General features: G+C 47.7%; 1 protein-coding gene across 1 annotated transcript; it reads right to left on the bottom strand.

The window, feature by feature from the left end:
* Positions 1-2,201: 2,201 nt before the first annotated feature.
* Positions 2,202-5,022, bottom strand: LOC120838537 (piggyBac transposable element-derived protein 4). The gene is made up of 2 exons (XM_040208514.2): positions 4,888-5,022; positions 2,202-4,169 (listed from the first exon to the last, which is right to left on the bottom strand). The coding sequence occupies exons 1-2, from the start codon at positions 4,892-4,894 to the stop codon at positions 2,386-2,388; spliced, it is 1,791 nt and encodes a 596-aa protein (XP_040064448.2). The 5' UTR covers positions 4,895-5,022; the 3' UTR covers positions 2,202-2,385.
* Between the last annotated feature and the right edge of the window lie 8,945 nt (positions 5,023-13,967).

The following is a 13,967-nucleotide window of genomic DNA, read 5'->3' as shown; positions in this document are numbered from 1 at the left end:
TTAAATTTTATACCGAAAAGAAGGTTTTAGGCTTTCTACGCTCGTGCAGTAGTTTTATTTGGCGCACTAAACTAAATGCGATTAGTAAAGTCCTAATTTATCCCAGCCGAAAATTCATTTCATTGGCCCTTTAACTTTTCTCTGCAGTGCTACTCCTATACTATGAAAAATTTAGTGGATCAAATAACTTTGGGTTCTGCCCAAATATATTGGCATCCTTGATTGACAAAGCAAACACATCGACGGAACTGTTTTTTAATACGAAAGCATTAACGTCCCATGGAGTGACCCGGCGTTATCTGAGTGTGGCTGTCGTTATCGTTGTCTGTAGCCGCGATAAGCGGCACTTAAATTCCCATTGGCTGCGCGAAATGGCGCCTAAATTCCATCTGTAGGAGCAAAAACGGCACCTAAATTCCCCCCCCCCCCCCCCCCACCCGAGCGAAACGGGACCTAAATTTCCATTGGCTGTGACACGTCGTGTGGCTCCATAGCAACGGCGTCATCGTTGCTAAGGGGTCAGCCGAACTGCTGGCGGCGCAGCGGGAGGGAAGGACGCCGATATGCGCTGGCCTGACGTTAGGCCTAACGTTAGAAGGTTATGACAAGTGAGGCCGGATCTTTAAGCAAATGCCAATTTTGTTCCTTTGGTGCCTATCGTGCCTCTTCTACATATGAGCACGAACCATGAGTTAAGAAGCGTTTTAAGAGTGGTTTTATAGTGCCTATAAATGCCTATTTCGGCGTTTGAGCCAAAAATGACCGTTTCCCACCTATAAATGCCTATTTTGACTTTTTTTTTTTTTTTTTGCTTCACTACCCCAACATGACTTGTTGAGTTTCAATTTCAAGCGAACTATTTTTCATCTTGCTGCGACGCATGGCAACAGGCTTCTCTAATCTATCCCGAGATCCACCACAAACATCGTTGTTTTTTTTTTTTTTTAAACGGAGCTGTTAAGGGCTAGTTTCCCGAGTATCGTGCCCGTGGATTAACAAATGTCGACACAAAGCTCCAGACAGCTACCGCCATCTATGAACGACGGCGGGAACGAGACAACCGGCTTGCTGATTGTCTGATTCCCGCCGTCACTCATAGATGGCGGCAAGCTTTGCAGCCTTTTCACTCTGGCTTTCACTAGAGTGCAACGTGGCTTAAAGCTGTAGAGTAAATGCGCCATGACACTTTCGAGGACACTCTCGAAAGTGACATGGCGCATTTGTGCTCCAATTTAACGTTTCTGGCGGACAGAATCAAGAGCCTCGAAAGTGCTGGCGAAACCCTGGCTCAAAACATCAGGCTCATTTCGAACGTTCAAGAACGAGTCGACGCCGTCGCCGCAGGCCCCGCTGCTGTACAATCTCGTTTAAAGCATCGGTCTGTCTTGAGCAAAAATAGTGGGGTTTCTCTAGTCAAAGAGGTCTCGAAGGCTCTTACCAGGGAACACTGCATTGTAACAGAGGGTGTGGAAGCACTGAATATTTCTAAGTACAAGGATGCCCCACTCACATCAGTTGACGTGGAACAATTTTTTTCAGCGTACAAACTGGTTCTAAGCGACAAGAGGCAGAAGTTTGAACCCAAGAATCTTGAAATGGTGCTTGTTTGCTACTGTTGTCATAATTTTCCCATTGTTTCTAGTTGGACTGTGTACAGTAGGGACAGCTTAGTACCGGTATGGGCTTGAGTCGACTTTTTTTTTTTTTCGAATGTTGGACAGACTAAATTGTAATTTCTATTGTACCATTTTATTCCGTATTTCTTTGAATGACAGAGGTCATAAATGCTTTCAAAAGCACTCTGTGAATAAAAACCGATTACGTCTATAAATGCTTATTACGAAGTTTTTAGTGCCTTTTATAGACGCCTAAAAGTGGCTTTTTTAGTGCCTAGATATCCGGCCACTAGTTATGACGTTACGCTTTGAGGTCTAACGTTGTCAACCGGTACCGCGCAGCTAAGGCGATGATGATGATGAGAGGACACATGATTTCAGCACGCGCCGCGCCGAGCTTCACACTCCCGCCGCTGTCTCACCCAGCGGCGAAGCAGTCACCAGCAAGCCAGGGATGCTTTGCACTCGCAACTCGTAAAAAGTGCTCAAATGTCCTCGGCTTTTTTTTTTTTTTTTTTTTTTTTTTTAACCCTTTGTGAGGCGCTACCAGTTTTTCAAAAATATTTGCCAAAGTTAATTGCTACTTTGTATCTAGTGCGAAAAAGAAACCGAATGACATTTTTTTCACATTTGAATGTTACATATTTATTGAAAAAAAAGTGGTACATATTTGTACCACTGACTTTTCATATAGTTCATGAAAGTGGTACATATTCGTACCACCATCTTTTTTGCTCAAGGTCAAGTGAATTAAAGGGCGCTAATAACCTTATTTCCCCTTGTGGAAAGGTCCGAAACAAGTTACGCACAATGGCACACGGCATTCTTGACACAAGTAGTATGTGCGGGCCTGTCGCGTCTTGCTGGAGCACCATCTGCACCGCCTCCTGCTCGCACAGCGTTGGGGGTGGTGTTGCTGGCCGACAAGCCTGATCTCTTCGGGGACACCAGTCATCTTACGACCACTCGGCTTCCCGTTCTTCTTGCCTTTGTGGCTGTTTCCTGACTGGTTTGATCTGAAAGTTGCTCCGTCGATCAATTGGCGGCCAAGGGAAAGGCGAAAATTGAGATACGTGGTCTCATCTCGGGAGCAGTACTGCAGAAAGGCGTTGACCACCGCAGCATCGAGTAAGTAATAGAAAATCCTATGCCACCATTTTTTGGAGCGGCGGTCAGCAACGTAGGTGTTACGTTTCTGATCAAATCGGTCAACACCACCCATCCATTTGTTGTAGTCCGCGATCACCTTCGGACAGCTAACGCCAACCTTCGCACCACTGGACAGCCTTCTGTTGACTTCGCAGGTCTCCTGTGGGTTGTGGAAATTGGACATCATGTTGACATTGCGGTTTTCCTTCCATTGGTAAGCAGACACTCTGCCCTTTGCGCTCCAGATGAAATCTCCTTTTTGCAGCTTGTTGTCAGTCTTCACCTCACTCGGAAGATCTTTGCGGTTGGTACGAAGCGTGCCAGCTGCGAGCACGCCTTGCTCCGAGAGCTTCTCCATGAGGGCTGTGGTAGTAAAGAAGTTGTCGAAGTACAGCTGCGTACCTTCTTCAACTCCCTCGGACAGTACAAGCACCACATGTTCACCAAGTCCTAGGTCAGGAGGTCGTCTTGAATCCTTCCCTTCATATATTTGAAACTGAACAAGATATCCAGTTTCAGAGTCTGCACGACACCACACCTTGTACCCTCTCTTGATTGGCTTGATGGGCATGTACTGTTTGAGAGCAGATCTTCCCTTGAATGCGATCATACTCTCATCCACAGATTGGTGCGTTGAGGGCCGGTAGTGCTCAGCGAATTGCTTGTTTAGAGCCGACACAAGAGGACGAACTTTGGCAATCTTGTCATGACCCTCCTCTCCCTTCTTTTTTTCTTTGTTTCGGTCATTGATGTGCAGACAGTTCAGGATGGCTTGGAACCGCTTGAACGTCATTACGCGAGATATCTCAGTGACATTGAAGAAAGGGTCACTACTCCAGTAGAGGTAGACGTGATGAGCTGGGTTGACGCTCATCAAGAAGAGCATCCCCAAGAAAGCTTTGAGCTCTTCTTTCGTGACTTCATACCACTCTCTTCTCATTTTTTGACTAGCATAGCGGTTTGTTTCTGCGACGATTATATCCAGAATGTCGTCCGTGAAGTACAGTTGAAACGCTTGTCTGGCGGTCGTCAGCTCTTCTTTGGAATACTCCGGGCCCCACGTCTTTGGATTTTCTACGAAGTCTGTTGGAAGATTTCGGCTCCACTCTTGACCAGGATCCTCGCTCTCCTCTTCCATGTGGAGATTATCGTCGTTTTCCAGGCGCTTGGAACGCTTCTTTTTTGGTGTCTTTCGCTGATACGAGGATCTCTTACGTTTCTTTTTTGTGCTGGTAGAAGGTTCCGTAGACATCTCTAAATATTCAAGCTCCTCAGCTTCGACTGGCGCTAAGTCAGGATCAAAGTCGTCATCGCTCGAGGTGTCCGCTTCTGCTTCGCTAGCACACGTGTCATCTGGCAGGCTGAAGAGGAGATCGACAGCTTCATCTTGTGTCAGGCTCCTACCTACACAAATATAATACAATCATATACTGGCTGTGCACAAGATCGTGGTGCGCATAAATACAAATCATACGAGTTAGAGTTGTGCGTAAATATACATCCCTACTTGAAACAGAAATAAAATTTGTATAACCTATAATGGCTTCTATTTTCTAATTTTAGCACAACAGGGAGTTTTAGGAGACCATTATTGCACTGTGATAATGACACCCCAGAAAAATGCATTGGTTGTTTACATGCCAAACCGACGAAAGGCATGCAGCACGCCCCCAGCAGAGAACTTGAAATTAAAATTCACTACCCGGAGGCATTCTAACGTAGAAGCGAAAATCTAGCTAGCGCTGCATCTTCTCCACAATACTCGGCTGCGCTGCGGGCGCTTCGCGGCAAGGATCCGTCGCTCAGTGCATTGTTTCGGAAACTCCAAGGCAACGACGAAACTTGGTGTATTGTTATCTTGAGGCAAAAACAATCCGCTAAAGCTTCACAATAAACGTTCGCCAAAACACGCGTTCCTATAAAGTTGCACATTGCTCCGTCGACCACCACCACCACCTGCACTGCACAGGAGACACGTTAGGCTTAGCATTTCGGAAGCCTCGTACAGCTGCACGCTGCATTTTCGAAGTTTCAGCGAATATCAAGCTGTTCGCAAGTTCAAATTTGTAGTGAATGAAAAGAGCAATGTTGAATGCAAAATCGAGTAAACAGAGAAGCTTACCTGTCATTGCGGAGCAGCACAATAGAGTGTCCAGTCAAGCAGAAATTTTCGCGCTAGCCGACAGAAGAAGCAACGAAAAGAAACACCTGCGATAAATCTGCCACCTGTCGAAAGCATCTAGAAATATTTTGAAAGCTTGCCACAACTTTCACGAGATGGCACCACCTTTGAAAGTGGTACAATATTGTACCATTGCCGCTACACGTGCGCCTGAAGACAGGTTCGCAAGTGGTACACATGTGTACCGCTGTCTCACAAAGGGTTAAGTGCCGGACTGGAAGCGCACGCTCTCTTTCTCTTCTTGCGGCCTTTGCAATCGCCACCTCCCGCCGCAATTCGCGGGGGCGCTGTCACCTCACCCCTGGTAGAGTAACTGTATAGGCTCTGCTTGCAGAGCCAGAGTATCGCGTTCCTTTTCCTTTCGCCGCCATCTCCGTATTGGCGGAGGAGTGGTCACGTGGGCAGAACTGGAGCCGACCTCCGTGCGGGAAAGCGGCCTTCCAGAGCGCCGAGTTTCGGGGGAACATATTTTCCGCTTTGAGTTCGCAAAATATAGATTCTAGACTAAACTCGAACGAACCGAAAGCTTCCTACGTCATTGAACATTATGTGCGTCAGCTGGGTACAATACAATCCTGTTTTTCATAACGCGAGCGATGTTTTAGAACATCCGTTTCCAAGGTATGGGAAGCAGACGACACGGACGACGATCGCGTTCACAGCGATCAGTGATCGCGTTGCTCGCGTCTCCGGCTCTCGCGGAGTGATACGCGATACGCGACCGGCGCATCTGGCCTTCTTGGCGAGTCGGCGAGCTCTCGTCCGAAAGCGAGGGGACGGCGTCTTCGTCAGCCGTTGCGTCGTTTACCGCAATGAATTGACGACTTCACTTCACTCGCGACCAGCAGGATCCACGGGTGCGATTTTTGCAATCGAGGGGGAAATAGGAAACGACGGGAGAACGATGACGGCGCATGCGCGGCTCGTCGCCGCACGCCGCACTATTTTCCTTCCGCAACGCGCCGCAGCACGCCACAGCACGCTGCCTCGCGTCTGCGCCTTCGCGTCCCCTGCAAAAACCGACCGTGGCTTCCCGCAGTGCTTGGCTCCAGAATGGCACCATTGCGGTACTCTGCTCAGCAAGCGGAGCATATACAGTTACTCTAACCCCTGGTAGAGTTCCAACTCATGTTTACAAACAAACCGGAGCGCCCGGAGCGCCCCTAGCGGACGCCACGGGCGCCGCGCATGCGCGATGGGGGTGTGGGCAAAAAGCTCGCCGTCGCCCATAAACAAACCCTTGAAATGCGATGTTGTCGGCGTCGGTATGAGTCCCCCTGCCCTGTTTCGCGTTCGAATTGTTGGTTCTACGTCTTCCTGGCGATGTCTGACTACTTGACCGGCGTCAGCGAAATTACCGAGGCTCGTTACACCGCAAAACTTCGCGAGAATAATGTGACATGTAGAGATTCATTCCGCGTGGACGCCGCAGATTGTACGCTAAAGCCTGATTCGCATGATGAGATTTCGCTCGGATCAGTCGCGACGCCGCTCGGGCTGCAAAAGCGTGAACCGTAGCTGAGATGGTCGACGACGATACTGAAAATCGCAAGCAGAATCGGACCAACTGAATTAGGCATAACAAGTCGGTGTTGGTCTCTGGTAACAATGACCAACATCTCCTTGTATCTACTGTTTACATCGAGCCTGCTTACCAACCTTCAAATGTAAGTCTTTTGAGGCCTGCACTCACTTCTTATCGTAAGTACTGGGCCAACATTTGGTCTACAGACCGGCGTCACCTAAGAGAGCAGACGACAAGCAGAAACGTTTGAAAGAGCAGACGACAATTCGAACAATCAGGCGGCCGTTTGAACTCGAAGACGCACTGAACGTAGTCCACAGGTGGTCCGCACAACTTGACAGTTTTCTGGCGTTCATGTTGGAACAAAACAAATAAATCTGATGACCACAAGTATCCGTGAATTCAACCCAAAGTGCTTTCCGTCCAAGCAGTCGTTGTCCGACGGCGTCTGCTTTTCCCTTTTCATGGCACATATCCAGATTCTCGGACGAACTGAGCACGGGAAAACTGACCTTCAAACCTTTCTCGACACTTTTGGTACGGCCCCAGTCGCGGCGTTTTGACGAGAAGGCAGATTTTTGTCTAGTTCCTTTCAAAACAACGCAGGAATACACGTCTGGCATGGGGACTTGTGCCCACAGCCCCAGACCGGAAGTGCGACCGACGCGCCACCACCGCGCCGTGACGTCACAGAGATGAGTTCGTGTATAGGCTCCCTACGGGAGCTAGAGTTGCGCATTTGTTTTCCCCGCGCCGCTACGCCGCTATTCGCCGAGGTCCATCACGTGAGGAGCAAAGCATCCGGTGGCGTGCAAGGAAGCCACCTTTACGGTCGCTCCGCCGACGTTTCTCTTGCGAGAAAAGAGTCAAAGTACAGGCTAGCTGGTGGAAGTCAACCATTTCGTCGTTTACCCTGAGACTGGGGGGTTTTTTGAAGAGCAGAAGAAACATCATCATTTCATAGGCCGCGCGGCTCTAGACGAGGGTGTAGTAGTCTGTACAATTTTCGCACAGTGCATATTACAGCCTAAAGTGCTTCCTCGAGGGCTTGTGCACATGTCCAGCTGGTTTTTCGTTTCTGTCCATGACCGTCTTTGCATGGTTAATCAGAAGTATCCTGAGGAACCGTCGCCAAAACAACAACCTACGAAGCTCAAACACCAGCGCAAAGCAGCTCGAAGGGACTCTCCGAGTGGGGTGAAGTGGGGTGAGGTGGTTGCGCCCCTGTCGGCAAGCAAGTGAACTACATACGGACAAAAAATGCCATTGACTCCCGGGCGATTGCAAAGGACGTAAGAAGAGAAAGAGTGCGCGCTTCCAGTCAGGCCGCAATGTATGATGCAGTTAATGTTGTTACCTTTCTTTATAGGACCATACATTTCTGTGTTGTATCAACATCTTTTTTTTTTTTTTTTTTTTTTTTTTTAGAATGCAAACGCAAACAGCCTTGTGGAGCAGTTCAGCAGCACACGACTCTGTGTATGTTGCTTTTATCGTTACAGCGCTCTCTAACAATGAAAAATATTAAGTGTCATGTTTAGCTGAAGTGCTCTCCAAGGCTGTGTGTACTGCATTTGCTTTCGAAAAAAGTTTCCACAACAGAGAAATGTAGCGCCCTACAAAGAAGGGATACAACATAGCTTCATGAGGCGTAACACCACCTATTAAAAGGTGGGACTTATAGACATTGGATAAATTGCCGATTACACCTGTTTAGGTGTTTTGAAGTTTACTGTGTGGCGTCCGGGAACGGGTGGCATTTTCTCATTGAAATTTTTCTAAAAATCGCTTGGAACTTTTGAATGAGATGAGAGTTAAGATCTTGTTAAACATATACAATAGCGCAAAAAAGACAAGGACAATAGTATACAGGACAAGCGCTTGTCCTGTATACTTCTTCTTATCCTTGTCTTTTTTGCGCTATTTTATATGTTTAACTAAGATGAACCAACTAGCCCAACAACGTGCCCTACTAAGTTAAGTTCTTAAACTTTTGCACCTTGTCCCCACCGCCAGCACTACATTTGGGAGGAAACAAGCGCTCGGTAATGTGTGTAGTGTATATTTCCAGTGAAAAAAAAAGCATGGCTTTCTTTCCTCCCAAACCTCCGGTATTTTAACCAACATAAAAGTAGTAAAAAAAAAAAAAAACTAGTGCGCTGTTTGTAGATAATGAAACTTGCTCTCGGTGCCGAACCAGCAGCCGCTGCCAACCACCTGCCTCTCTCGTTCGTTTAAGCTCGCCTCGTGGCACTATGCACCAGAAACCGCGTTTTTCTACGGAAAATATATAGCTGCATCTTTTTTTTGCCGAACATTCGGGTGCAAGACTCGCTGTACAGGATCGTAACCAGGCACTTTTTGCAGTTTGTTGAACTTCCTTGTCTCTTCGAACTCAGCCATGGACACAAGCAGAAACTGCGAAGCACCAAAAAACTCCACGAGAACGAGAAGCAGCTCGAAAAACAACTTCAGAAACCTCGAAAAGAAAACTGCCTCTTCCCGTCACACTTTGTGACAATCAAGTTGAAGAGATACGTCCGAAGTTGCCACTGTGCTACCATAGCCATAGCCAGTGTTCTTAACTTTAGCAGCTCATCTTTCTGCTGCCAAAAATGGAAGCTGAAGCTTTTTAATAATACTATATCTCATTCAAGCTGCGTCATGCTTTTTTTTTTCTTGATCCCTAAATACTATTACCAGTAATAACCGGGTGTCTATGCAGCCAGGTGAACAGAACTTCTCCAGCCTCCAGGAAACACCTCAGAGATCGCCAGGGAAAGGATAACAAAGTATTGGCTACAAAACATATTATTTTGTAGCATTCCCATACATGAGCGGGCATGTACCGGAACTTAGACGGATATTTCGTGTTATCTACCATTCAAGCGGCCGCGATAGAAGCATCAGGACGTTTCACTCGCTTGTCGGCGATCACATGGTTGACCAGCCCACTCTCCCTTTCCTTGCTCCTCATAACTACTGCAATTGGATTGTTCTGTGGCACTCTATTAAGTTTATTACTCTAAATGAATCCAGAAAGTTAGTTCGAGTCTTCAATATTTCTGAAAAAAGTGGAACTGTATTTTCTTATTATCACTAGAAATATTTCTAAAGGTTGAAAAATTTTAACTAAAATTTAAAAAAAAAAGCTTTATATTTTTCTAGATACTCCAGCGGTTTATCACCGATTATCAAGAACAATTTAGTATTTTTTTTTTATATTTCCTTAATGGCTGATTCACACGAAGGGCCGAATAGCGACTTTCGACCGCAGACCGTGTACCACATGGCCGTCACGTCACCAATCCCTGCCATCCGCGCCTCGTCCTTGGATGCGCGGACCACTGATTTCTATTCTAGGGAGCTGGATGGCGCATAGCCGCTCTCCGATATGAGCGCAAGTGAAGCCACCGGAAGTTTGATGCTTGTCCCGGAAGTCGGACGTCTGCTGGGCTTCCAAGTGCACTCAGTCGATGTTTCGGTACGTAATTTCCAGTGTCTTTGAGTGGGTTTTAATAACCATGCTCCGAATTAAGTCCCGAAAATGAGGCATTTGAACTTGGGACATATGCACACTCGATCGACTAGAATGTTTACATTGTATGGTTTCCCATGATACTTTTCGGGTCTGCATGCGCTCTTACTGCGCAACAAGCAGGCTCTCTCGAGGTGACAAGTGAAAAGCCAGCGCCCTCGACGCTTTTCGAACCAGCACTCAGGAGGGTTACAAAGCCTGCCAAGCGCTTACTTCCGGTGACTTCATTCCAGCGCGCTCGACGCGTCATCTAGGCCCCTAGAGTAGAGATCAGTGGTGCGACTAAAATGACCGATCGCCTTTTCACTCGCGGATTTTTTTTTTTTTTTTTTTTTTTTTTTTTACGCATTTTGAAACGCGTTCAAAATGGCATCGGTACGATTTTTTTTTTTTTTTTTTTACGAGCAAAACAAGGATGACACGTCATTTTGTTTGCGCTTTCGCTGATTCATGTTACCGCGCGATTCTCGGTTCCACGCGTGAAAGGAGCTGCAGAAACTTTGCCCGGCTGACGCGACGCGGGTTCGAATCTTCCAATGCGCCGAGAAACTGGGGGAGAGAAGGAGACGGGAGCGCTTAGAGACGTCAGAACGCCGAGCTCTGGTAGGAATGATTAGCGGGTAGGCCTAGCTGCCTTTGTCCCCACTGCACTCGTCGAACGCGTTCGCATGCGAGAGCCAAACGTCTCACGCCGGCGTTGCGCGTTCTAGAGGGTTCGCAGAGTGCAGTGGGGACAAAGGCGACTAGCTTTATGTCTACCCACTAATCGGTCCAATCAGAGCTCGGCGTTCTGATGTCTCCTCGCGCTCTCGTCTCCTCCTCTCCCTCAGTTTCTCGGAGCACACTCCTCCGGATTCGTGCCAAGTGGCTTCTGTCAAAACTCATCTATCACGCCGCCATCTTCATATAACGCCCAATCAGCCTTTAACCTGTCGTATAAAGAAGAGCATGCGTGGGGACGCGCGTGTACAAAGGAGAAAAAAAAATACGTGGATTGTACGAGCGATATAAGGACAGTGCATGTTCTATACTCCGTTCACCCTTAACCAGCAGTGAAGCTCCGCCTTCAGCGCGAGCTCGCTGCCTACCGCAGTGCTTTGGTTGCGCTTGGCTGTGCGTTCACACTTGTGTTAACAAGGGCAGAAAGCTAGCGCCGAAGGCGGAGCATTTATACCCCTGTCAGACGGGCTAGTTTAGTGACACTACAAGCGAGTGCACTTCAACCCGTCGAAACACACTCCAAGTGTGTTGGTGCTACACGGGAAAACTTAGTGTCACTCCAAAATGATGGCAATAACGATGGGTAAGTAATGGGCACGCAACATAATACAGTGCATACGCATTTTTTTCATAAATAACTTCGTCGTCTTATTAGAAACACGTTACCGCAGATTGTTGCGCTAAGTCACGAGTTTTAATCCATATTTAAATCCAATTTCATCATTACGATCAGCCATTACAAGCCAGTGATACACGTCCGCACGCCGGTACGATACTCTGTTTCACCTTATAATGTATCGCAGAAAAGGCTACAAGCGCGAGCTCCTTGCTCTAGGGCATATCAAGGCTGCGCAAGCTCTCGTGCGTTAAGAGTAGCTCCCAACGCTATGAGCTCGCGCATCTAGCCTTGTCTGCGGTACAACATAAGGTGAAACGGAGTACAGTTCGAAACGAGCAGAAGTAGGGATTGAACCCAGGATTCCTGGGTTCTGCAGCGCGAGCTTTCGTTCCGCGTGCTCCGAGCTGGTGTGCGCGAGCCCACTCGGCCACTCGCCACTCGCCACAATGAAACATCACGGAGTGTGTGGACGACGAGCTGGAGGGCAATATCCGCGATGTTGGACAGTGGAAGCGCATGTTTGGGGCACTTTTCTCCGTGAGAGCCCAACGCCTTTCAGATAAGAGGCAGCTGGACCTGGATGCCCACGCACAGACAAGAATTTCAAGTGACATCGATCAGCAGCTGCAGGCCAATGCCTTCACCATAGCCACTCTCATGACCGACAACCTACCCGTGATCAGTCGACAACGGTGGACTTCGAAGACACCTCGCCCCATTTGGGCGAGTTCTACTTCAAGCAAGCGTTTCGCGTCTCTCCTGCCACCTTCAGATTCCTGGTGGAGTCGTGCAGGTGCCTCCTGACCTTCGTCGGCCGTCGTGCAGGGGCCAAGGCTGGAAACTAGATTAGCCGCTTGTTTTTCTACAACGCACTACTTTCCTGCCAACAGGAAACAAGTGCGCGTCTAATATTAGTCCTATCAAAATAATACTAATTTTACGCAGCGTTAATTTCTTCTATTATTTTAACTCCTTGAACACTGCTATCGAGATTACACACTTGGTCTACCGGAGCGAGCGTAGTGTGCTCCCCGAACTCACTTCATTGGAAGTGTGTTCTTCGGGCAGGGCTGGGGATTGAGCTCAGGATCACTGGGTTCTCCTTCTCCAGCGCGAGCTTCCTCTCCACGTACTCCGATCAGGTGGGCGCTAGCCCACTCGGCTTCGATACCCCTTAATAAAGACACGTTAAAAAAATTGACGTTTACAATTCTCTGAAATGCCGAATTGGAGTGAAGCTCTTGAGGAGGAGGGAGGAAGGGTACGAAGGGGAGGGTATGCCAGCTGCTCCCCCTCCGTACCCTCCCATCCTCCTCTCCTGTTCCCATCCCACTTAGCGTAAAAATTTCGCTAAATTTAGTCGGGAAATTTTCCCGCTGAATTGACGTGTGACGTCACATGACACGTCATCTGAAATTTTAAATGTGACGTCACGTGACGTCACACGGGTAAAATGTTTCCTTTAAATTTAGCGGAAAAATTTTCCGCCAAACTTAGCAAAAACTTTTACCGCAAATTTTAGCGGGAAAATTTTACCCTCGTGACGGCACACGTGACGACACGCGTGACGTCACGTGTGACGTCTTTTTGGGAAACAGCCCTTAATGCAACGCGCGGTTACGCCGACGCCGCTCAACCCAGAAATGGGTGCCTAGGAGCTGTGCATTAAAACAACGTTACATTAATGAACGATTTTTATGCAAATTGAATGATTCTGATCGATCATCGCAAGCCAAGATAAAGAACGAAGCATATCCAACTTTGGCGTTCCGCTTCGTTCCACGGAAGTCTACGAGGAGGCCCTGACACTGCCTAATCAGATCATAATTATAGTGTGGTCTCGAATAGTTACATGCTGAAACAAAAGTAGGCTCTATCATTCGCTGCGAACCAAGATAGCCATGAATGACTGACTTTGTCGTCGTCTTTTATGAATTCAGCGATCCGCTAATCTTGATTCAGATCAGCCTAAACTCCAAGTCCACCCCACTTTTTTTTTTTTTTTTGAAATGCCACTTTTTTACAGTCGTCGCTTTCTCGAATTTTTTTTTTTTTCTCTATAAAATAAAACTTATGCCACGCTTTTGGTTTCTGTGTTATGTTTTACTGTTGAAACACTCCTACTGATTCCACGCGCTCGGTCGAGCGAAGTGAGTTCGTCAAACTCACTCCAAGCCAAGTGTGTTCCTCAGGAAGGAGCCGTGTGGCACACTACAGAAATGACACTAAGGGCGAAGTGCACTCGCTTGTAGTGACACTAAACTAGCCCGTCTGACAGGGGTATTAGTCTCAGCTTAAAGGTGCTGTGGTGTCGGAACAGGGGAAAGGCAGGGAGGGGGGGGGGGGGGGGCGACCGCTCCACTCCCCCCTCCCCCATTTAGTTGAGAAATTTAATGGAAGCGATAGAGGGGAGGGGGCACAAAATCGCCGTCAAGTTCACTCGACACAATGGAAGCTACTCTCAGTATGTACCAAAAGTCTTACTGGAGCACTTTAGGAGCATAGAACCCCGACAGGCGGGAGGAATGTGCTTCTGCCTCAACAACTTTAATCATATATAAAAAATAAAAATAAACAGAAGTTGCTAGTTTGCAGCTCATACCCTCTTTCTTCGTAGG

Source organism: Ixodes scapularis, unplaced genomic scaffold (genome assembly GCF_016920785.2).
Source record: "Ixodes scapularis isolate PalLabHiFi unplaced genomic scaffold, ASM1692078v2 PGA_scaffold0__279_contigs__length_252992795, whole genome shotgun sequence".
Taxonomy (NCBI): Eukaryota; Metazoa; Arthropoda; class Arachnida; order Ixodida; family Ixodidae; genus Ixodes; species Ixodes scapularis.
The sequence above is the reverse complement of the archived record's forward strand: the minus strand, read 5'-3'. Positions and strand labels throughout refer to the sequence as shown.